Source organism: Corapipo altera, unplaced genomic scaffold (genome assembly GCF_003945725.1).
Source record: "Corapipo altera isolate COAL_440 unplaced genomic scaffold, ASM394572v1 347, whole genome shotgun sequence".
Classification (NCBI taxonomy): Eukaryota; Metazoa; Chordata; class Aves; order Passeriformes; family Pipridae; genus Corapipo; species Corapipo altera.
In genome coordinates, this window is record NW_020885079.1 from 128534 (window position 1) to 151957 (window position 23424).

At 56.1% G+C, this 23424-nt stretch overlaps 1 protein-coding gene across 1 annotated transcript in view; it reads right to left on the bottom strand.

Annotated features, from left to right (window-relative positions):
* Positions 1 to 1434: 1434 nt before the first annotated feature.
* The window catches only part of NUDCD3 (NudC domain containing 3), a 29439-nt gene continuing 7449 nt past the window's right edge, over positions 1435 to 23424 (bottom strand). Inside the window, exons 3-6 of the mRNA XM_027669427.1 lie at positions 12980 to 13112; positions 8583 to 8726; positions 2421 to 2609; positions 1435 to 1822 (exon numbers count right to left, since the gene is read on the bottom strand). Of these exons, the coding sequence (XP_027525228.1) occupies positions 1712 to 1822; positions 2421 to 2609; positions 8583 to 8726; positions 12980 to 13112 (577 nt within the window). The 3' untranslated portion in view covers positions 1435 to 1711. The remainder of the gene's footprint in view (positions 1823 to 2420; positions 2610 to 8582; positions 8727 to 12979; positions 13113 to 23424) is intronic.

The following is a 23424-nucleotide window of genomic DNA, read 5'->3' on the forward strand; positions in this document are numbered from 1 at the left end:
ACACACACACACACACACACACACACACACACACACACACGCACACACTCGCCTTCCCCAAGGGCACCTCGAAGCCCCCCAGTGCCAGTGGCAGGATGCGGGGTGGATTTTGGTACGGGGATCAGGCACAAAAGGCCTGGAGGCCACCAGCAGTCCCAGAGCCCGGGGTGTCCCCCCTCGCCCGGTGGGTGGGTGCGGCCCCCCCGTCGCGGGTGGGCGGCGGGCGGCTGGCGCTGCCGTTGCCATGGGGACCGTGGGTGGCCGGGGGGCCGCGGGCCCGGTGTGCACATCACCACCGGGAGATGCCGGCACCGGCGGGGGGGATCCGGGGGCAGCACCCCTAGTGCTGGATGCCCACCACATCAAACCTAGCCAGCCTGCGGGGATCCCATATCCACGCCCCCACACCAAGGACCTCAAAATCCAGCCCCGTCCCTGGATCCCATCTTCCGACACCCCCACGCCCAAGGAACCCCAAAATCCAGCCCCCCTCGGGGTATCCTCTATCCACTCCCTCCCGGGGATCACAAAATCCACTCCTTGCCCCACAGGAATCCCATATCCAGCCTCCCCAGGACCCCAACATCCTCCACATGCCCGGGGCAGATGCTGGCAGACAGACACCCCAGGCGTCCTCCTCGGGTGTCTCCGTGCCTCCCCCACAAGCGAGACGCTGGAGCGGCGGTCAGGCACACTTGTCCCCCAGGAATGGTACCGAATCACTCGCAGGCCCCCCGTGAGAAATCTGTTTATTGCAAACTGGGGGTGGGGTGAATGGAGGGACAGGGAGACGGCCGGGGACTCCCAGCCTACCTATCCCAGGGTAGGAGGGGCAGTGGGAAGCTGCAAGAGCCAGGCCGGGCCTGGGGGGAGCCAGGGCTGCCACATCCCCCCTCTCAGACCCCAAAGTACCATGCCAGGGAAGCCCATGTTCCTGGGGCTCCTGCCCACTGGCTGGAGGGGTGGGCAGCTGGCTACAAGGGGTGGGTCTGTAGCCACCCCCGAACCCCAATGCTGTGAGGGAAACCCCCACTGCTCCCTCCTGACCCCTGGGGAAGGGGAAGCAAACTCTACAGTCTGGCTGGGGTCTCTGCCCACCCCAGGGTGCCTTGACCACCCTCCAGTGATGGGGTTGGGGGGAAACCAGGAGGAAGACTCCCCCGGGGCTGGGCAGGGGGCAAGGGCAGCACAGCCACCATGGGAGACCCCAGAGCGGGGTTGGCAAGGGGATTTGGGTGTGCCAGGTGGGCAGGGTGCAGGCAGAGTGCAGGCGGGGTGCAGGGCAGGGGAAGGCTCCCCCATGTGTCCCCTCATCCCTGCTGCCCGTACCCAGCACCCAGCCCTGCCCACGAGGGGCAAAGCTGCCCAGAGTCAGGGTGGGGAGGGTTCCACACCCCCAGAAAACCCAAAAGCAGCATCCTCATCCACCAAAAATAATAATTATGTCACCCAACATGCTCCGTCTATTCCGGAAAAACACAGAGCGCCGGCAGCGCGAGGCAAGGGGAGGCAGGGGAGGAGAGGGGTCTCGGCGCCCGGGTTGCCGTGGTGACAGGATGTAAATCTGCCCGCGCCTGGCTTCCCCGCACAGATGGGTGCTGGCAGCGTGGAGCAGCGGGTCATGGGCACCGGCACGGAGTGCGAGAGTCCCAGTGGGCATCCGGGAGGTTTCTCCTCTCCCTGTTTCATTTTTCAGTTGTTTTTGCCACCGTCAAAACTGGACGGCGCCAGGGGAGATGTTGAACATGGAGGGGTCGAACTTCTGGCCACGGAACGGGGAGCCCTCGGTGTCCCAGCCCTTCTTTAGCATCTCGTGCACCTTCTGCAAAGAGGCCACAGGCTCTCTTCAGCCCAGGGTGACCCCATGCTGCTCCCCACGCCCCTTGCCCTCCTCTGCCCCTTGTCCCACAGGTGTCAGGGCTGCATGGCCACCTGACCAACGGAAGGGGACGTGGGGGACAGCAGCAGCAGCCCGCATCCACCCTGGTTGGCAGCAGCCACTGCCAAGGGCATACACCACCCCTGCTTCTCCTCACTGCCCAGGAAAGGGCAGATGGCACCCAGGGCAGCACCAGGCAGCTCCTGGGTCTGGCTGAGCCCAGACCCATGCGAGTCCATCCCAGAGCAGGGCCAGCTCTGGGGAGAGGCACACAGATGTGAGGCCCGGCAACAGTGCAGGTTTATGGGCATTTGCCAAGATGCCAGGAAGGGGAAGACAGGAGTGAGTGGCAAAAGATGGACCATCTGAACCTCATGCACCCACAATGTTGATGTGGGGGGACAGTAAGTGAGGAGGAGCTCTGAGATGGAGCAGAGCTGTGGGGCTGCCACATGCTGCACCCTTTTCCTGGGAATGGGACCCTTGGAGATCCAGTGGGAGGGCCAGGCTGGGCTGGTGGCGTAGGGTGGCCGGCACCTACCAGCTCGTGGCTCTGGGGCTTGCCCTGCAGCTTCTGGTGGTAGTCAAAGGTGAGGCGGTCGAGCACAGCATGCTCCTCCTCATCCACTGTGGCCATGGAGCGCTCTTTGTTGATCTTGTCAATGTCGATCTGCTCCTCGCCCTCCAGGATAGCATTCCACCAGTACTCATCCCCCTTGTTCAGGTTGATCTACGGACAAGGTGCGGGTCAGGGAGTAGGGACAGAAGCCCCCATCCTGCCCAGGACATGGTACCCCGGCCCATTCCACAGCTCTAAGGCAGCGATGCAGAGCTTGGCCATGCTGACAGCAGCAAGGGGCTTGCCCAGGAGCAGAGGTCCAGCTCACAAGGATCCAGCCCCATGGCTGGCAGAGGTGGAGGGATGTTTGTGCCTCCCTCCCTCAGCGGTCCAAGGGTTTTGCACAACCCCATCACAGCCCTCCACAGCCCCAGCTCAGACCCCGGGGCTGAAATTCTGTCCACACCATGGCTCAAGGCCAGGACCAGTGTCCCTCAGTAGTGTACCGCCCACGGGTGACACCAACCCAGGGCCGCATGGCTGACTGAGCAGCAGCAACAGAGCCCAGGACTGTCGGACAAGGAGACTGTGTCCGGTGGAGTGTGGGGCTGGGGCTGCTGGCGTGGCCTTTCTCACCTTTCTTTAACCCAGAAGGAGCCCTGGTCTCAGTTCTCCTGGCACTGGCTCTGTGGGTGGCAGCGTGGGTGACAAAGGAGGTGAGAATGTGCTACCTCAGCTCACTGCCAGCACCTGCTTCCCGTGGCACCGTGGCTTGGCAGCAACCCGAGGGATGGATGAGGATGCTCCAGACAATATCCTTGCTGGGAAAAGCCGTTGGCCGTAGCCATGGGCATCCCTGATGCAGTGCCTTGCATGGAGCTGGCTGGTTGGAGGGGCTGTGCCAGGGCCAACGTGGGGCATCTCACACCTGCTTTTTGTTTTTCCAGGAAGAGGGAGCTGCTTCCTCCTATGTTATTTTAGCACTAATCCCAGCAGCAGGGCAGATTTATGACATTCATTGGGCTCTGCAAAATCATCAATAAAGGCAGACAATACAATTTGCTCAAAACTCCCTGGAAGCTCAATGGCTCCGGAGGGGAGAACACAGGCAGCCATTCCTGTTACAAAGCCAGGCGTCTCCGCAGTGTGAAGAAAAGGAACCAATTAATACAGGAGGGGGTGGCTGGGGCTTAATCCTTCTGGGAGAGCAGAGCCGGTAAAATATTCCAACTTGGGGAAGGCGTTAGTTTTTCCAGCTAGACAGGCATGCTTGTTCTCCTTTTAATTGCACAGTTCCACTTTGGAAGGGAGGGAGAGCTGCCAAGGGTTTGCTCCTGGGCTTCCCAACCCCGGGTGGGCAGGCAAGGGAATGGCAGGAGTCCCCAGAACATCACCCCTCAGCCAGCAAGCCAAGCGGAGGGGCAGCAGCCCTGGCCTGTCCATGCCTGCAGCAGGAGCATCCTCCAGGCTTCTCAGGGTTTGGACCATGAGGAATGTCCCCGCAGTGCTGGTGGGGTGTGAGCTTCCCTGGTGATGGCTCCACCACAAGCCATGCTCTCACAGCATCACTGGGGAGCACGTGTGGCTTGGTACATCCCTACCAGAGGCAGTCTGATGGCAGAGGAACAGACAGGTGACGCAGAAGTTCAGGCATCACCCCATCTCCATACCAGAGTACTGGAGGATGGAAAACTCACCCCAGAGCGTCTGGGGATGGAAATACATCCCTCCTCCCTTCCCTACCAAACCTCATTCCTCTGCTGGTGCCCTGCCACCACCCGCGCACCTCTGCAGCCTGCCTGAGGGGATTTACTCAACCCTCTTTATTCCAGGGGGAGAGCTGTCAAAGTGGGACTCACTCCAAGGTGGGAGCCCCAGTTTCTGATGTAAAATGCTCATGGGCCAGGGCAAAGGTTGCTCTATCCCTGTGAGTTTGTGTTTTCGTGGTTAGAGGCAGTGCTGGAACACTCACCGTGGACAGGTCTCACCTCCAGGATGGGGGACATGGACACGGGTTGATTTCCTGGACTGTGTCTGCTGATGTTCTCTGTGAAACCAGCCCATGCTTGGCTGAGCATCTGGGCTACAAGAGCTTGCAGTGATGGAGATGCAGCTGGTGCCCTTTCCAAGCACTTTGGGTGCCCAAGGGTGGGGGTAAGGGAGAGATGAGAGGCTGTGGCAGGTCTCTGGGCAGGTCTCACACATCAGCCCTCACCCACCCACCCACCAAGGAGGCTCTGGCTTTTGGTTGACAGCCCCCCATGAGGCTGCAGGCACCCTCAGGGAGAGCTACAGAAATGGGGGCTCCAGGAGGAAGCAGGGCTTTTTCCACAAGGACAAATCCTGACCTGATTATGTTTGTCGCTTCCAGACAAGGCAAAGCTTTTCTGCACTTGACACTACTGCTATGAGTTTCCCAGCCAACAGCTTGGGCTGACCCCTCAGCACCCCAGAGATGCAAACAGCCACTTGCCAGAGGAAGGATGAAGTCCCTGCAGCGTGTCCACACCTTTGGCCAGGCTTTGGATCTGCCTGGTGGGTCCCAAAGGCATAAAAGGCCAGCTGAGTCTTTTGGGGTGCATAGGGAGGCAGGAACAGCCTCTGCAATGGCGGCCTGAGGGGAGGGAGGATCACAGGGGGCACACTCCAATGCTGTATCCTAAGAGAGCAGCGTCCTCAAACTGAAGTGCTCACTTCCCACAGCCAGTGTCCAAAACATGTCTCAGCCACGTAGGGAAGGGCTGTTCCATGGAAAAGCACAGGGATAAGGATGGATTGTGAGGAATGACGAGACAAGTCGGCAGGAGGGACCCTCCAGCAGGTGAAAGGCATCACTGGCATGGACATGGCATCATGTCCCATTTCCACACCCTGCTGGGAAGGTTACAATCCCTCATTATCAGTGCTGGGCTTTGCCATAGCACGAGGTTTCTTCTCCAATCCCAAATACCTTCTCAGAGCTGGAGAGATGCTGCCAAGGGGTCTAAGCAGGTCTTGGGGAAACAACCTCTCTCTGCCTGCTTTCCTACTGGAACCACAGCAGCCCAAAGTCACCCCAAAAGTCACTGAGAGGTGTTTAGGGGGACAGGAGAGGCAGCAGTGGCATTCCTAGCACTGTGTGGAGGGTAGGGCTGAGAGAGGCATCACGGAGTCGTGTCCCCTTGGCCTCATGGCTCAAGGGATGACAAGCCAAGACTGTAGTATGTGTTCAAGGCAGGACTTGGTGACAAAAGCCCAAGTGTGGATAACAAAGGCTGAGAGGAAGAGAAAAAGAGAGGGAAATGGGGAAAAAATCCTCCACAACGAAAATAATCCCAAATGGTGTTGTGCACAACACCCAACGGGGACTGCTAAAAACAGCTCATGCGAGGTTATTTTAATCTCGCTTTCGACAAGCGAGCGGGTGTGACGGAGAAGGGAGAGCACAGGGATGGCACCACACACCCAGGGCCAGGGTACGGTGCAGCACTATGGGCAGGGGCACCATCCTGGGACACAATCCTGAGCAGGAGGAGATGTGGATAGACCCCTGCCCCGTGTCGGCAGAGCACTCCACTGCAGAATGACACCAGCTGAGTTTTGCTGCCACACACGTGGCTGTGCCAAAGGATGAAATGAGAAATACGTTGGTGTTGGGCTGGCCTACAGCCAGGAGAACCCCATGGAGCAGAAAGGGGAAGGCAGAGTGGCCTCTGAATGCTGGTGAGGGGAGTGCTGTGGTTGGTGGAGAGAGAGTGACATGTAATGAAGAGGATACATGGATAAGACTGCCAGGCAGGATGGGGGAAGCAGAGCTTAGAGGGGTTGTAAGGCAAGATAATCTTCCCAGGATAAGAGCTGGAGGAGCAGGGAGGCTGGTTTTGGAGCATCTGTGAACGGCATCCCAGAAGGGAGGAGGACAGAGAGGCCAAGGATGATGAAAGAGCTGTAACAGCAGACTGGAGAACAAGGGGTTGACAATCCCTGACATGTCCTGCAAGAGCACAGGGAACTCAAGAGCCTCTCTGCACAGAGCTGGGACCTTCCCAGATGGACAGGACCAAGCAGGAGAGATTTTACCCCCTTGGCACACAGACTGAGCTCTGCTGCAGGGATCACCTGAACTCACAAAACACACGCAGCACCGAGGAGTCCCAAGCAGTCCCCGAGGTGGGCAGGATCTCCTCAGACAACCCCAGCACTGGCACTGGGTGAGTTTGGTTTTGGTTGCATCATCATTCTGCCAGGGAACGCCATCCCTGGGTCCCACGGAGGCAAGCCAGGCAGCACCTTGCAGGAGGAAGACATCCCCAACAGCTGTACTTGAAGCTCACATGGAGCTATACACAAACGGGGGTACAGAAAGGGTCTGTCAGCCCCAACCAAACCCCAACAGCCCCATCCAGGCGCTGAACAAAGCAATTCATTCCCACAGGGTGGGTGTCTCCTGATGAATGAATCAGGAGGAGTCGCAAACCACTTCTGGCTACTCTGAGCATGGGAAAAGGAGATGCTCCTGGGCAAGAATTTCTCACGCTGCTCCAGTTACCTTACAGTTCTTCAAGCGAGATCTCATCCCACCATCAATATGTTGGCAGCCAGCTGGAGATCCTCACAACCTTGGGTTCATGCTAATTCGAGGCAAGACCCAGCTCTGGAGTTGGGGGTGACAGGCCCACTCTGCTCCCCATGCTGCCTGTGGCCACTTCAGAAGGCCCCAAGTCTCGCTCCGCCTACACCATTCCCAGCCTCTGATGGGTATTGAAGACTCATCACCTCCCTTGCTGATCCTGAGAACACCCACCCGGGACTCCCTTCCGTGCTGGAGAGCAGCCACCCATTGGGCCATCTCCTCTTCAACAAGTTTACACTTTTCCAGGATTGTTTCTTTTCCCAGATTAGCTAATTTTCAAGATGTTTATGAACATTTACAAAATGCATGTAAAAGAAGCCACAACCTCCTTTTCCACATCCCTCCACTAGCCTGACAGCATCGGAGAATCTCCTCTCCCTTGCAGTGACCTCACTCATCCTTTTGGCACCAGCCTGTCACTTGGGGTACATCCCTACGGATTGGCAGTGGCTGGGTGACACTGAGCAGCCTCCCTACACACCATCTGCAGCATTCCCGAGTCTGGCAGCACATTCCCACTCCATTTCCCACTCAGGGGGCTTGGATTTGGGTGCCCATCTGCTGACACTCTTGTGTCATGGGGTGAAAGGCTTGGAGCCTGCTCCCTCCCCCACAGGGATGGCATGTATCCCCTCCTGGGTCTAACGACAGCCTTGGGACTCCTGAAACTCTTCTGGAAACTCTGCTTGGAAAACGATAGGGCAAAGATGGCCACAGGAAGCAAAATCCCACTCCCAGCACAATCCTGGCCCCCAAACTGGCACAGGAGTCTGGGAACTGTCTGACACTTGAGATCCCAGGGTGATGGGCAGAGCCCCCACAGTAGCTCCAGCTGTGGACACAGGTGAACTCACATCCTCAGCCTGCACATCTGGAACACACCAGAAACAAGGCTTGGGGCTGGGAATCCACCAGTAACACACAGCTGGGTGCCAGCAGCCCCTGGACCACTTGGACGGGGATGATTTGGGGCAGCAGTCACACAGCAAACCACAGGCCTGCTGAAGGGAGACAGAGAACGAGCCACAGTGTCCACTTCAAACAGGTTAAGTAGGAATCCCATGGCAGGACAGAAAGGAATGGCAGGAAACAGGCACCTGCCAAGATGCCAGAGCCAGAGCAGGGCCAGGAGAGTCGGAGGGCAGAGTCAGCAAGGCCAGGTGTGCAGGACCGGCGCTGCAGTGCAGGGCCATGTGCTGAGATCAGGGACAGTGATGACCCCCAGGTAACAGCTGTGCTCCCCCGCCTGCAGTTGGAGCTGGGGACCCCCTCGCCCAGTCTGACAGATGTGCTGCTCAGGTAGCACCCTGAGGGGCACCTCAGGAGCAGGGGAGGCAAGGCACGGCACACAGGAAAGGACAGCTTGAGCCAGATATTGGACAGGCAAAGCCAGACACATATCTTTTCCCAGAAAAGAAGCCTTTTCTTGAGCCCTTTCAACCTGGCTCAAACTTCCAGCTGCTGCAGTTTCCCAGGTCAAGCCTAGTGCATCTGCAAGCCAAGGAGACATGGCTGGTGCAGATTGCCCTTACCAAAATGCACTTCCCGGGCTCCAGGCTCCACAGGGAACTCTCCGTATTGATCTTGTGGGTGAGTTTCCCTTCCATGAGGACATGCTGGCTGCTCCCCTCCAGCACCGCTACGCAAATTGTGCCACTGCTGATATCCACAGACACCTGGAAACACACAGAGAGAGACAATAATCCGGAGTGTTCCTGCTTGCCCTCTCACTGTGTGAGCTGGGGTGTGGGGTCAAGTGCACTCGCCAGGGATGAGAGAGAGAAGAGCTTCCAGCACTGCCTGCAGCGGGAGGGTGGGAATCCCGCTGTCATCTCATAGCAAACAGCGACAGCTTGGAGGAGTGAGGGAACCTCTCCAAGGAGGAAAGGCAGCACAGCTCAGCAACTGGGGCCCTTGAAGAATTCAAGGCAGCTGGTTCTACCCAGTGCCTCAGTTTCCCCACAGAGAAAATGTGTACCTGTAATGCTACAGGCCTCCACACAGCACTCAAAGGTTGGCACCTACTTGCTGTGACTGAAGCTCTTTAGGAGCAGGGTGTGTGCCCCTCTGTCACCATGACGAGTTGGGCATGGGTGTGTGTCATCCTGGTGGCTGAGCGGGGGCAATTTGGGGGGTTCCTACTCTAGGGCTGCAGCAGCTCGTCCCCCCTTTGCTGCACCGTGACGAAAGCAAACTCCTTGGCTCTGCTTCCGCTGCTGGAGCCAGCTCTGGGCTTGGCCCAGGCCTCCCATCAGGCATGCGAGGAGGGGCTGCGTGCAGGAGGAATGCTGCGGCACAGCTCCCCGGCACGGCTCCCCCGCTCCCTGCGACGGGGACAGCTCTGTCCCCAGGAATGGGGCCAGCTCCCGCCCACAGCAGCCATATGGGGAACCCTGCTCCGACCTGCCACGCAGGTGACATGGCTGCCCCCTGGGGAGACAGAGGCAGCCTGTGACAGGCACACAGTATCCTTGGTCTCCGGAGAGACCATATGCTCTCTCCTGTCCCCTTCAGCGCTGAGCTGCTGCCAGCAGAGCCCGCACCAGGCCAGGGGTTGCAGGGAAGACCTGGCTGGGAAGGGGCAGGATTGTGGCCCCCAGCACTGGTCCGAGAGGAGGAGACTGCAGTGAGATTTGCCTGCATTCTCTCCCAGAGTTCCCCCAGATCTTCCTCCCGCTCTGCAGATCTCATTTGAAATGTTATTACATTATCCATTACCTAGGAGATTTCCAGAGGCTCACTAGCTCCATGCAGGCAGGAGACAGGCAGAGCTGCTCCAGCAAGGGAGGGCACCATGGTCGTGTCTGACTGATGTCACCTGGGTACAGCCCCTGAACCTGCTGTGTGTGACGGGGAGCTGCCAGGGCTCTGGCAGGAGCAGAGGAGGCTCAGCACACACAGCACAGGGTGACACAGGACTAAGCTCTGACACAATGGTGGGGAGCAAGACCACGGCCACTGGGGATCAGGGAAGGAACATGAGGATGGGAGAGGACAACTGGCTGTCACCCGGCATGTGGCTGTGGACAGCCTCTACGAGAGCGGTTGCTCCTGGATGGGAAACACCTTCAGAGGGGCTGAGCACGGAGCAGCTCCCTCCAGCCCAGGGCTGAGGTCTCACTTCAGGGATGAGGCGTGAGGATGAGGCTCTGCCTTCCGCCAGCACTACCCGCCCAGGTCCCCGGGTGCAGGGCAGGGCTGCTGACACCGGGCTCTCAGCACAGCACAGGGCCTGTCCAGAAGGGGTCCAGGGAAAAAATGGTCCAGGGGACTTCTTTGTGGTGTGGAGGGTTGGGGAGGCTGGACACATGGAAGGCACAGATGCAACATTGTGGCTTTGGGGTCCACAGGGACAGGAGTAACCAAATATGAGAGGGGTTATTCCCAGCACAAGGCAGCTGTTGGAGCTAAGGGGCAGCTTCGAGGTGGCTCTGGGACCAGCCAGGTGTTGGGAGAGGGAGCAGAGAAACCCAAATGGAAGAAGGGATCCAAACTGGGCAGCCTTCACCCACTCTCTTCACTGTGCAAGCAGCCAGAGTGAGAAGCAATTGCAACACCTGTTTCTATAACTGCCCAGCAAGAAGGTCTCGCTCGGCACACCAACCTCCCAGGAGTGGGGACAGGGTACAGGGGCAGAGTACACCCTGCTGGAGAGCCCTGCCCCTCTGTGCATAGAGGGACATCTCTGAGAGGACTCAGATGTGCACAGGGTGGTGCCTGTGGACAGTCCACACCTGAGGGAAGGCCAAGAGCAATCCCGCAAGGAACGCATCACCCTGAAAGCACCCCAGAGGCTTCAAGGCTGCCTGTCCCTTGCCATGCACTCCCTATGAGCACCTCTGACCCCCAAAACTCCTGGTTGACTCAGTGCTTCCAAGGGAAGCCAGCTCTCAGCTCTGTGCCACAGCTTTTACACCACAGTGATTTCTGTGCATACGGAACGCCCACACCCGCCCACACAGATCAAACAAGCAAACACAAACTGAGAGAGGAATCAAGCTTGTCTCCTCCAAGTTCAGCAGACAGAGAGGCCTAGAGTCATTATCTCTATTTAAGCGCTCAGATCGGTGGGCCTCTGTTGCACTCATAAGTAGATCATATAGGTGGGGACCAGGGAGAAAGATGCTCCCACCTACTCCATCGCCCATTCCTGCTCCAAGGACACTTTTTTTGAGCTCCACACAAGGAAACCTTAAGCTCACCAGAGCAAAAATGTGCCATAGCAACAGCCCAAATCCCAAAAAGTGTCATAAGGAAGACTGTGAGCAGCATTAGAGCTGGGCAGACTCTGAGCCCAGGGACCAAATAGGGAGATTTTTAATCTCACCTGGGCAGGCAAAAGCCAAAAACCTGATAATTTTTTAAAAATATGAAGGTGTGTGAATGCAGGGGAATGCTGCTCTTATACAGGAACCCATCAACAACACGACCAAAGTCCATGGAGCTTTATAATGGCTCTGCACCCTCCTGCTCTGGCTCAAGACTCAGCCTGTCTGCTCCCATTCCCCTGAGGCTGAAGAAGAATTAAAGAATCACTTGGAAATGGAAACTCAGCTGCCAAGGGGAGCCCCAAGAGGCATGAACAAACACCAGGAGACAGAGCACAAGGAGAAGGGAAGTCCAGCGTCTGAACAGCCGATTGCTCTGAGGGTAGCATGGGCAGACATCAGGGCAAGGGCAGGCAGAGTTGTGTGCCCATGGGCACTGGTGTGGGAAGGGGCTGTCCTGAAACCCCCTCCACTCTGAGGCGCAGGGACTTTTCCACAGTGACGGCAAAGTCTTGAGCCAAGGAAAGGTCAGGAAAGTGTATCCTGTCTCCACTCCCATGAGCTCCTGCGGGCCCCTGCATCATTCCATGGCCAAGGACAGGGCACACAGAGCCCAGTGTGGATTTTTTGGCAAGGACACAACTCCACTGGCAAGGAGGGCACTCTTCCATGGGCAGGGAGAGGCATCGTGATCGCAGTACGATGCGGAGGAATGGAACATCTGTCTGGATGGGCCAGAATCCTTCCAAGAAACAGCCTGGGTTTGTTTTAGAGACCTGCTGGGAGAGATGCATCTCCCAGGGCCCTGCTGTGCCTGTGGCAGCCATGTGCTCCCTCACCCCTCCGGCCCAGGCTGCTGCTGCTGCTGCCAGTGACACGCCTTGGCATGCCGAGGAGCTGTGTAGGCTGGAGCGGGTGACAAACCCCAGTGTGCTCCTTTCAGCCGCCCTGGAAGCAGAGGAGAGCAGGAGGTGGGGGAGCACAGGCTTCCCAAATGGAAAAATACAGAATCAGCCATGGGGAGGGCAGCACTCGAAAGAGTTTGAACTTCTGGGTCCAACTAAGACCAGCCATGGGAGGGAACAGAAGCAGTGAAGGAAAAACAATTTGACCACAAGCAGAGCAGAGAGGTTCCTGCCTGAGTCAAGCAGGAACCTCTCTGCCTCTTGCCCACACAGCCAGCCAAGGAGAGGGGCTGGCCCTCAGCCTGTACCCCAGACCAGCTCCCTTCCACCCAGACCAGGTCAAGCCACACACAGGTTGTGCCTGATGCAGTTCTGCGGTGCCAGAAGAGCTGCTCCAGCAGCTCCCGCTTCCAAATGAAAGGCACCAAAGGCATAACTGAGGAAGGGGCATCCATCAACAGCCAGGCTCCGAAACCCATGTTCGAATGTGCAGGTGATGGAAACAGAGAGAAAAAGTGCAGAAAGGGCCAGGCAGTGCCAGAGAGCCTGGCTGGGACAGAGCAGAGAAACAGGAACATGAGCAGGCTGGGACCATCAATCCCCACCAGACACACACCAGAGAAAAAGCACAACCACATCCTTCTCTTGGAGTACAAAGGATAAGGAGCCTTCCCATTCCAAACACAGCTTCCTGGGAAAGCTGGGCACCCTGATGGAAAGGGAAATGCTAAAGACACACCAGCAACACCACTTTACCTGTTTGCCTTTGACGATGTGCTTGGGTACAGGCACTTTAATTTCCAGGTCGCTGTAGTCTTGGGACCAGGTGTAATTCTCTCGCACAGCTCCATTGTAGCTGTCAGGGTTTGTCTGGAACTGTTCCTGTCTCCTGGTGGGGGGAGAAAGAGGTGACATCTTAAAGATCAGAGCCTGGAGAGAGCAGGAAGCCTGAAAGCAGGACGCAAGAAGCCCAAAGGAAGGGCATAGACTCTGCTTGGCCGTCCTGCAGCATCCCCAACACTGGGCTGCTGCCCAGCCTCTCCTTCACTGCTAGTTCTACATAAGGGAGCAGGTCCAGGTCAGCAGCCCCAGGACTTGGCCTGCCTGTCGCGGGTGACTTGCAGTTCCCTCGCCCCAGCGTGCCACAGTGGCAGTCAGGCTGCTGACAGGACAACCGGTGAGACACAAAATGATTTGGCTGCCCAAAAGGTGCAGAGCTGGCCCCTGGTGGGCTCAGGGCACCTTTATGGCCACCACTACTCAGCAAAGAGCTCCTTGTCCCGACCACCTTCCATCACAGCTGGAGCAGGGACACTGGCATGTGATGGGGGGGTGTGGGCTGTCCCCCAAGCCACTGCCATGGCTGCAGAGGTGGTGGTCCATGGCCGTGACCTGGGTTCACTATGAAAACACAGCACTATTTTTCCCCATCCTGATTATAGTGTTTGAGAAAGCCACCAGCTGCCATGACCAGGGCAGTTGGTGACACAGAGGTGATGGAGCTGCAGAGCAGGATGCCTGAAGAACCAGCCCAGGGTGCCTGAAAAGTGGATCATGAGCAACACTCTGAGCACAACACTGCCTCTTCCAGCTGTGGAAACCTCAAGAAAGCCAAGGAGACAGATGCAGGGGTAAAATGGGGTTTATGAGATCGATAAGCAATAATTAATACAGTGTTTCCAGCCAAGAAAGGAAATTGCCACACCCATGTCCCTTTCAGCTGCTGGGCTGGCAATCTATTCCAATGAAGCCCTCCCAGGGAGGGCTTTCAAATAAAATCAAATCTCCTCTAAAGATAGCTGCAATGCTAACAAAAGGCAGAATTATTTTAAAATGTTTTGATACACACCTAGACTTCAACATGGAGCTGGATAAACATGGAGCTCAGGGACTTATGTAAGGGAGGGCCAGTGAAGAGCAGCCCCAGAGCACAGTCGGCCCTGGGGAGCATATCTCCCCGTGTCCCGCTGCCTTCCTGACACCCCCACACTGCGGGACCCTCTCCAGCACTGGGCGGGGGTGGCTCCAGCAGCACGGCACCCTGAGGATTATGTAAGACCCAACGATTTTAATTAAATTAGGCTGTAAGACGGTCGGAGGGGGCTGTCAAAGGTGCTGTACACACCTCCCCCTTTTTTTTCTCTCAGTGGTTTCACGGAGTGCACTGAGGGTTTCACCCACCCTGTTACACACACCTGTGGCCCAGGGTGGTTCTGATCTGCTCCCAGGCATTGCAGGCAGCACTGAAACCAGCAGTATCTGCAGGCTCCCACCCTCAGATGGCCATTTCAGGGGGTACCACATCATTTTTCAGGCATCTTGGCCTTGCCTGGCAGTCACCCATTGGGTGCCCATTGCCATGGAAACGGGGTTGGCATGGCAGCACGCACCGGGCTGGCGCGTTGGCTCCAGCTGTCGCTTCCCAACCGCCCCCAGACTGTAGGAATTGAACAGGCTGGAGGGCGAGAGGAGGAATGGTGCAGGCGACCAGGGGCTGTGGTGACAGGGTCTGCGGGGCCCCACGCACACAGCAAACACACTGAAACACGGCAGCACGTCCCCAAGCACCATCTCACGTGTCCCCTGATCCCCACCCAGAACCAGCCCAGCGGTGGCACCCAGCTTCGTTCTCAGGGTACAACTGTCCCAGAGACCACCCCACAACAGCCCCTGGCAGGGAGGAGGGTCTGTGTGCAGCCTGGGACAGCTTGGCTGGTTAAGTGCCCTCACAGGACTTGTCCCCACGCTGTGGGGTCTGCCCAGGCATGGCAGAGCTTCATGGGGCTCCTGCCCGCCATCCCAGCTTGGCAAACCACTCCTCCACCCTCACATGATGAACCAGAGGATAAACCTGTCCCAATGTTAAACCCAGTTGTTTTTTTTCCTCCTAAAAGGGTGTTTCCTGCTAAGTGGTATGGGCCCCTTTCTCCTCCTCTGTGACCTTCAGGGGCAGCAGTGTGGGGGGCTTTTCAACACCCCACAGTCATATCCAAAGCACCCTTCAGTTCTCTGCAGCCTTCCTTCATGAGAAGCCCAGCTTTCCAGCACAGTGGTCGCACCAGCCAAAGCACAGCCCACCCTGCTCTTCCCAAACCTGCCAGCAAGACACCTGGGGGAAGGTGGGTCAACTGGGAGTTGCCATCACAAGTGTTGGTGGCTCCCTGCAATCAGCAAAGAACCAGACATGAATCAACAAATGGCTGTTTCTCCCAGGCTGTTCCCCTTTGGGCCTTTCCTGGGAAGAACGCAAAGGGCGCAGGAGAAGGCAGAGGGCCTGGGTCAAGTCAAGGCTTGTGAGAGCAGATGCAGAGCATCAGAGATGGGAGAAACCCACCGGTGCAAATGCACACATGGTGAGACACCAGCTGCAAATGCCTCATGGCCTCAGCACAAATAAATACAGCAGCCACTCGCTGCCACAAAACCACCAGGTCTGTCCTGGATATGCCTCCTCTTCCTCAGCAGAACAGCACTGGGGCTGAGCAGATCCCAGCCAGGCGGTTCTGGATGTTATAGCCCCTCTCAGAGCTTACTCAGCATGAACTCACAGTAGCCCCAGAAGCAGCCGCCCTGCGTGACTCCCACAGGGAAACTGAGGTAGAACTCATTCTGCACGGACTACGTCCAATGTCTGTTTGCACAGTGTAGCTACTGTACAGGTGACAGCAGTCTTCCTCCCAGTCCAACCAACCCTGTAGGACAGCTCTGTCCCAGCTCCCCCTGACATAAATGGGGCAGGGCTGGGTGACAGAGGAATGTGTCACAGACACCTCTGCCTCCATGTGCAGCTCACTGGATAAGCTCAGCCCTGCTGCCTCGGCCTTGCAGCCCTGACAGCCTGGCTGGCAACATGTGCCCCAGCCCTGCTCATCCGGCTTCAGAGGGAGAAGTTCCCCCTCATGCCTAAACCACTCTCCAGATGTGGCTGCCTGTCCTGAGGGCATGGGTTCTGGTGCCATGGCTTCTTTGCTCCTTTCTGCCCCAACACCCAGCCCAAACCGCTCCAGCCCTTCCCCCAAGACACCACCAACCTCTGCTCCAGCCATTTCCAATGTTAAAAATCCATGGATGTGAGAGTAAATGGGCTTTGTGTCCCAGAACAGGATCACAGTTGGACTCATGAAGTTTGGATAATTCCCCTGCAAGTGTAAACACTGGCTCTGAAGCCATGGAGGATCCAGGGTAGTGAAGGCAGGCTGCAGCCTCGTTAGGTGCTACTGACAAACAGCTGACAGCTCTACTACCTCCGGAGCAACTCTTCCTTTTCTGGAGTTTTTCCAACCAGATCTCTGCCTGGTCTAACTGTGCTTAGCGCATGCCAGCGGCAGTCCAGAATTGGATCCTGCTCCTTGGCTGGGAGGCAGCTTCCCTCATCATCCACAGGAGACAGCCCCGGCTCACGGCACGCTGGGCTGAGCCATGACGCCATGCCAGAGGTGGCTCTCCTGGCCAAAGGCATCACTCATGCCACTTCAACAGCACCACTGTGCAGCAGGTGAGAGAACCTCTGGCACAAACACCACAGCTGGGAGCTGTCCCCATCTCCAGACCCACCAGGTGAAGAGGGAGGCCAGATCCAGTGCACAGGGCAGGTTGGGTGGCGATCATCCCAGCAGCATGGCTGCTCTTGGTGCAATGGTCACTCACCGGGCTGCCGGAATGCCTGCCAGGCCAAGGCAGGTGGCGGCAGGGCTGAGGGGAGGGAGGGTGACAAAGCACCAGCTTTTAAACCTGAGACTTTGGCACCGCATGCACTTGGCTGCCGGGTGGTGGGGATGGTGGGGGTGGGTCTATGTGTTCTGTCTTGTTCTATTTTTGCTTGCAATGTGTCATTTTGGGGGAGGCGAAACCTTTAACAATGCACTGTCGAGAAGTAGCCGATCTGTTCCCCACTCCTCAGAGCTGCACAGCACAGCACGGGTGCACTGTCCCTGGGACCAGAGCCACTCCCTACATGCAGGGTGAGACCCTTGGCAGCAGCACAAGGGGACAGGACCCCCTGAGATGTGGCAGTTCTGGCCCTGGCAGGCAGGCTGGATGGCCAAGGGTGGGGCCACATGTTGAGCCCCATACACAGATTTCTGGGCATTTCTTACTCCGGGATTCCCACCTCTGTTGGTTGGTCTTGCTCAAGGAGCCAAGCGATCTGGAAATGGTGACAGTGATCCTCGTTCTGTGGACATTTGGCTGAACATGTTTTTGTCCTCAGAGCCCAACAGCTGTGGCACCAGCTCTGTGAAAGCAGCGTTGGACATAAACCAAGAGAAGGAACCAAACACACCAAAGGATCTGGTTAATGTTTGATTCAAGGAGAAGCAGCACAGCTCACTGATTTCCTCTTCTTTGAGGAGTCTGGGTGCAAGAATACAAAAGTTGAGGAATAGACACAGCAGCATGGGAGCAGCTGTTCTTCAGCCTGAAGCTCAGGAGGAGCAGTGGTGGGAAAGCATCATGGGAAGAAGCTAATATGGACATAATCCCAACAAACTTTTTTTCCCATAAAAAAGAAGGAAAACATCCCAAGGATTTTCAGAACTTAAGGAAACTAATCCTCTCAGCCTAGAGCAGCTCTACTTTGTGAGGCAGGACCCCTGCCCTCTCAGGAAGGAGGCTGACAGAAATCTGGAATACCTGGATCCAGCAGAATCAGGCATGCCACTGCTCGATGTCCAGTACAGCAAGTACCCTCTAGCTACTGTCATTCTCAGAAAGCTTCGTCTGGGGCTGGCACTGCTGTTTGCTCTTAGTCAAGGTAAATTATTTAGGCAGCTTTAAGGAAAACATGTCAAGCCAGATGTGAAGGTGGGTGGATAAGAGAAACAACCGCCACAGCTGAAACTGGGCAGTGGAACTGGCCAAGGCCAAAGGGGATGATGTGGGGAGAAAGCTAGGCTGGCAACCAATCTTTCACGGCAAACAATCCAGTATAGGCAGAAATGGAAACTCGGATCCACTCCCTTTCTGCAACACTGCTCCTGAGGGAGTTATTTCCAATAGTCCCCCTCTACCTGCACTCTGCCATCACAACACATCCTATCAGGTCCCACAAGCACATCCAAACCGCCAGAGACAGCCTCTCCCCTGCATCATACCTTCCTCCGTTTGAGTGGGGAAGCAGAGGGAATGGCGTACAGAACCACCCTGGCAGCAGACAGCCCAAGATGACACCCCAGCTCCGTGTTTAACCACTCTCAGAGGCCCTGTGCGATACATGAAACTGTCTTCAAGCTCGGGAGGTTGCCAAGAATGGAAAGATCTCATTAATAATGAAGTTCCAAACAAGCAGGAAAAGAGAAAATCAGGCACACTGCATCCGCGTGCCTAACCCAAATCTGCATGTAGCGAGTGGGGCCTGCCAGGACATGCTCTGCACACTGTCAATCCAGACGGCATTTACTGCAACGAGCAGACATTTAGACCCAGGCTGCTGCTCCATGACAGCAGCTGAAAGCAAGTCTCATCCATCAGCATCATTAATCCCACGGCCCTGGCACTGCGAGGACTCACAGAGGCACCCGCACATTCAGGTCAGGAAGAGAAGCTGCTGCTGAAACACACAGTTGCCTGTGACACCCAGCCCCACTGCAGGATATTGGCCCGGCTGCAACAAGGGCTGGTCCCACCTGCTTGGCTGGGAATACTGCCCTGGGGTGCGGAGCTCCAAGGCAGACACCTTGCTGCAGCTCCCAGTGCCAGCACTGCCAGGGCCCAAGGCACGGTGGGAGATGGGTCCTGCCTCCAGCATGCTGTGGCTGCATCGTGGCCCCATTCAGATCTTCCCATAGCTCACAGCCGGCTTTGCTTGGCTCAAAGTCTCTCAGTGGGCTCCACCACGAACGGGGAGGGTGATGTAGAGGAGGATGAGGAGCGATTGCCATCTGTCCCCTTGAAACTGCTGCTGCAGGTTGCACAGGGCTGCTGGGAACCAGCACCATGTCAGCAGCCACCATCCTGCTGTGGCAAGAGTTGGGTCACCCACACAGGGTGGCTGCTCAGGCCCCTGGTAGCCTCCAGGCCTTCACACTATCACAAATGCTCCCTCCCTCCCACCTTGCACTACACCTGTATCCCACCCTCCCAGCACTAAGGGGCCAGACACCATGGTGGGAGAAGGGGGCACGTGCCAGCTGAGTGCACAGGCAGCAGACGGGGGGATGGCAGAGCCTGCTCTGCATCGCTGCGGAAAGGCCACACTCACCCGATGGCACCAGCATGTGCACCAGAATACAGATTTACTGGAATACAGATTTCCAGAACTCCTGGCTCCTAGCCTTCCCAACGAGAACTCAAAAGTGCATTGAGCCACAGGAAGGTCTGTGCACTGCAAACAGCTGCTGTCAAGCCTCAGTTTGAGCTGAACAGCCAGAGCTAAAAAACTCCAGCTTTTAAGATGAGTTTGAAGAGGATCAAGCATACTGTCTGCTCCTCAGGATTCCAACTGCAGCAACAGGTACGGAAGGCAGAGGCTTAACTTCTTTGGAAAGCTGCATTCCCAAAGCTGCAGGGATTGCGTGCGTGGAAAATCCCAGGTTTGTGCTCCTTCTGCAGGCATGCTGTGAAGGAACCTCCCCCTCACCTCCAGACTTAACATCTTTTGGCATCAAAACATCAGGATGGTTGCAATTTGCCTCTTGGGGTTCTGCCTGGGAAGTGCCATGGCTGGAGGACGCTGACTACAGCTCCCAGACCTTTGCTGGGGTTCGGGAGGCAACCAGGGCTCCACCAAGGCTCCTTTGTACCAGCACCTCAGCTAATGAGGCCTCTGGCAAAGCACTAAGCAAGCTGAATGCCAAATCCCTTCCTCTACAGCTCAAGTCACACTGCAGTCAGTAAGCCTTAGGCTCCACTCTGATCCTCTCTGATCCACCCTGACCCTCTCCACCACTCCTTGGCTGGCAGCAAGCTCCAGCCCTGAGCACAGTGGTGGTCCAGGGCCGTCCCAATCCTCAGGGTTTCTTACAGACCAGGTGTGTTCGGTATGCTGCAGAAGAACTCCCCAAGTCCAGTTTTGGAAAAAGTCCCCTTCACTCCCAAAGTGGAGAGAAGTTCATCAGCGGTTCCCCACAGCCCATTACCCTGGGGACCCTGAGTACACACCTCCAGAGCTGCACTGCACAGCTCGGTGGTCCTGCTGTCACAAAAAAAAAAAAGGGTGAAAAATGGAAGCCAGTGCCTTCCCCCTCACCCCAAAACCTGAGGCACAACCCAGCCAGGCAGTGCAGTCCAGGCTCCAGCCTGCAGTGTCCATCATCATCATTACAGAGATCATGGAATCATGCAATTGTTTGGGTTGGAAAAACCCTCTGAGACCATCAGGTCCAACTGTTTCCCCAGCACATGCCACCATTAAGCCATGTCCCCAAGTGCCACACCCACATGGCTGTTAAATCCCTCCAGGGACAGGGACTCCATCACTTGTCCAGGGCTGTCCAGGGATGGACAACCCTTTCCATGAGGGTATTTTCCCAATATCCAACCTAAACCTCCCCTGCCACAACTTGATGCAATCTCAACTTCTTTTGTTCCCTGAGAGCAGAACCTGACCCCCACCTGGCTGCACTCTCCTGTCAGAGTTGCAGAGTGAGAAGGTCCCTCCGAGCCTCCTTTTCTCCAGGATGAGTGCCCCCAGCTCCCTCAGCCACTCCTATCAGGTTTGTACTCCAAAGGTCTCCTCACCTTCAGGAAGCCTCAGAGCTTTGACTTATCACCAGGATGCGACCAACAACCAAAAAATCAAGCCCATCAAGATACATTCCCCTATAATCCATTGTGTCACCAAGCCCTGACGATGCGGTGGGAAGGGGTCAAGGCTCCCCTGTACCAGGTGCCCAAGGCACCATCTGCACAGATGATGCCTTTGCTGCTCAACCCAGTAGCCAACCAACAAACCCATCCCCTTCCTCCACAGCTGGAGCCCCACTGAGCTGCTCTGCCTCTCTGCCTGCCAGGGGAGAGCCCTGCTCTTTTCCAAGCTCACACTCTTCAGGAGAGCTTTTAGCCTTCCCCTTCACTTCCCGAGTTATTTACGGAGCTGTTTGACAGCGCCAACTTACTGACATTAGGCAAGTTAAAATGCCACCACCAGCTCACAGGAGAGCGTTGGAGCGCTGGCACCAGAGGGCTAAATTTCACTACTGCTGGGATATTCAGGTCAAGGACAGCAGGACACACTATCATCCAGAAAAGTCCCCTGGGATCTTTATTGTTTGCAGAGAGCTTATACAACCTTAGACTTCAGAGGTCTCCTGTGAGAGAGACCTACGTGCAGCCAACCAGGCTGGAGTCAATTATAGCTCCTCTGGAAAAAGGGGTAAGGTCAAAGGAATCCAATGGGACTGAGCTGTGGGAGCAGAGGACAAGGTGGACTCTCAGACCCCTCCACCACCAATACGAAAAGGCCCAATCAAGGTAGTTTTCCACATAAGGCCCCTTTTGGTAAATACTGTGATACCAAGCAAACAGTAACTGCTTTTTTACCTAAAAATGCTGTCCCTCAGACTCCAGCACTGGGATTTTCTGCTTGTTAAGAGAAGAATTTATAGGTTTTAATTTAGTTATTTCTGGTCCCAGGACCTAATTTTGGAGCTTAGTACCTTGGTAGGGCAACTAAAGCCCTAAGCGATTCAGTAAGTGACAGGGGAACTGGCACTCCACTGCTGATCTCAGTAACCCAACTGGAGGAGCCTGGTTCTCTGTGAAAACACTGGAAAATTGGACCAACTGGTTCCTCACCATCTGCAAAAGGCTCGGGACAGTTGAGGGCTGCACCAGACAGGGCTGGGGGATCTCACCCTGAGCTCAAGCGTTTCAGCCCTTTGAAAAGATGCTTCCCAAGCAGTTGAGTTCCCACCACCACGGGAGAAGGCATGTGGATTAAAACAATTCTCGCAGCAGGCAGAATGGCCTCTCTCCACCGCAAGAAAGATTCCACTTGGCAGGGATGACTTAAGTTACATTTCTCTGCTTCCCCCAGTACTACCCAGTACATCCCTCCCAGAAACCAAATATGACAGCACTGCGCATGCAGCGCTGCAGCCCACATGGGCCAAAAGCCTCAGTGCAACATGAGGAGCCAAGAACATGCTGGGGTGGAAGGAGGTCTCATCAACACAACGCTTTTGTGAAGCTTGTGTTCGGACCTGGAAAGGTTGACAGAACTGGGGAGTGCTGGGAGGGGACAAAAAAAAGAGTTTGAGTGATGTCACTTGACTGCAGCGTGTGCCATGTGGCTGGAAGAGGATTTCCTGGCCTCATCACAACAGCGGGACAACCCAGGAGCAAGGAAATGGGGTAGGAAACAGAAAAACCCCATGGCTTCACATACAGGCAGAGCATGTGGATGGCCCTCAGAACACTAGAGGATCATGAAGGACAAGGAGTATAATGATGCTTAAGTGAGAAACAACCATGGAAATGAGGACTCTTCAGCCTAAAAACAGGCTGAAAGGAGAAAATTAACATGACAGGAGAACCTCGAAGACTGTGGAGAAGGGAAATGGGGACCCACTAGCTGCCTCTTCACCCGAACTACTGTTGAGGAGCCCTCAGGCATGGGAGGGCTGAAATTCAGAGAGAAAAGGGAAAATAATCCTCCCAAAGACTGAAGAACCAAGTGCTTGAAAAGTGCTATGTGTCAGGGCAGGGTGAAAACACAGAGGAAGTATCACTGCACACTCATTCTGTTCTTCTCCTCTTCCCCCAGCATCTGCTGCTGATGGAGACAGGATACGGGGCCAGATGGAGCTTGGCTGTATCAGGTCAAGCCGTTCTCCGAGCTCCGTCTGGCTCCTGATCGTGACAGGCCTTGGTCGCGCCGGGGGAATTCCCTGTGCACGGCCCCACGTGCGCAAGAGGAATCAGAACCAGGACAGACTCTCCTTAAATATGGATCAGGATCAGCTCCACCTTTCTGGGTCAGGCTGGAAGAACAGCACAGACTCTGAGGTGAGCTCAGCAGGAAGGTCCACAGGGACAAGTGGGGAAGGAAACCAGTTTAACCAGATTCTGGTCTGGACAGTGCCAGACAGAACCTGCTGAGAGTCTAAGGGGTCTCCTCCTGTCCCCTGGACAACGCTTGAGAGGAGAAAGCTTGGGTGAATGCCACCTCAGAGTCAAACAAATTTGGCCTCAAAGTCAGCAGTGTGCAGCAACAGCTGTTCTGCACAGCCCTGCTCCCCTACTGAGGGTGACCAGCAGTGAAA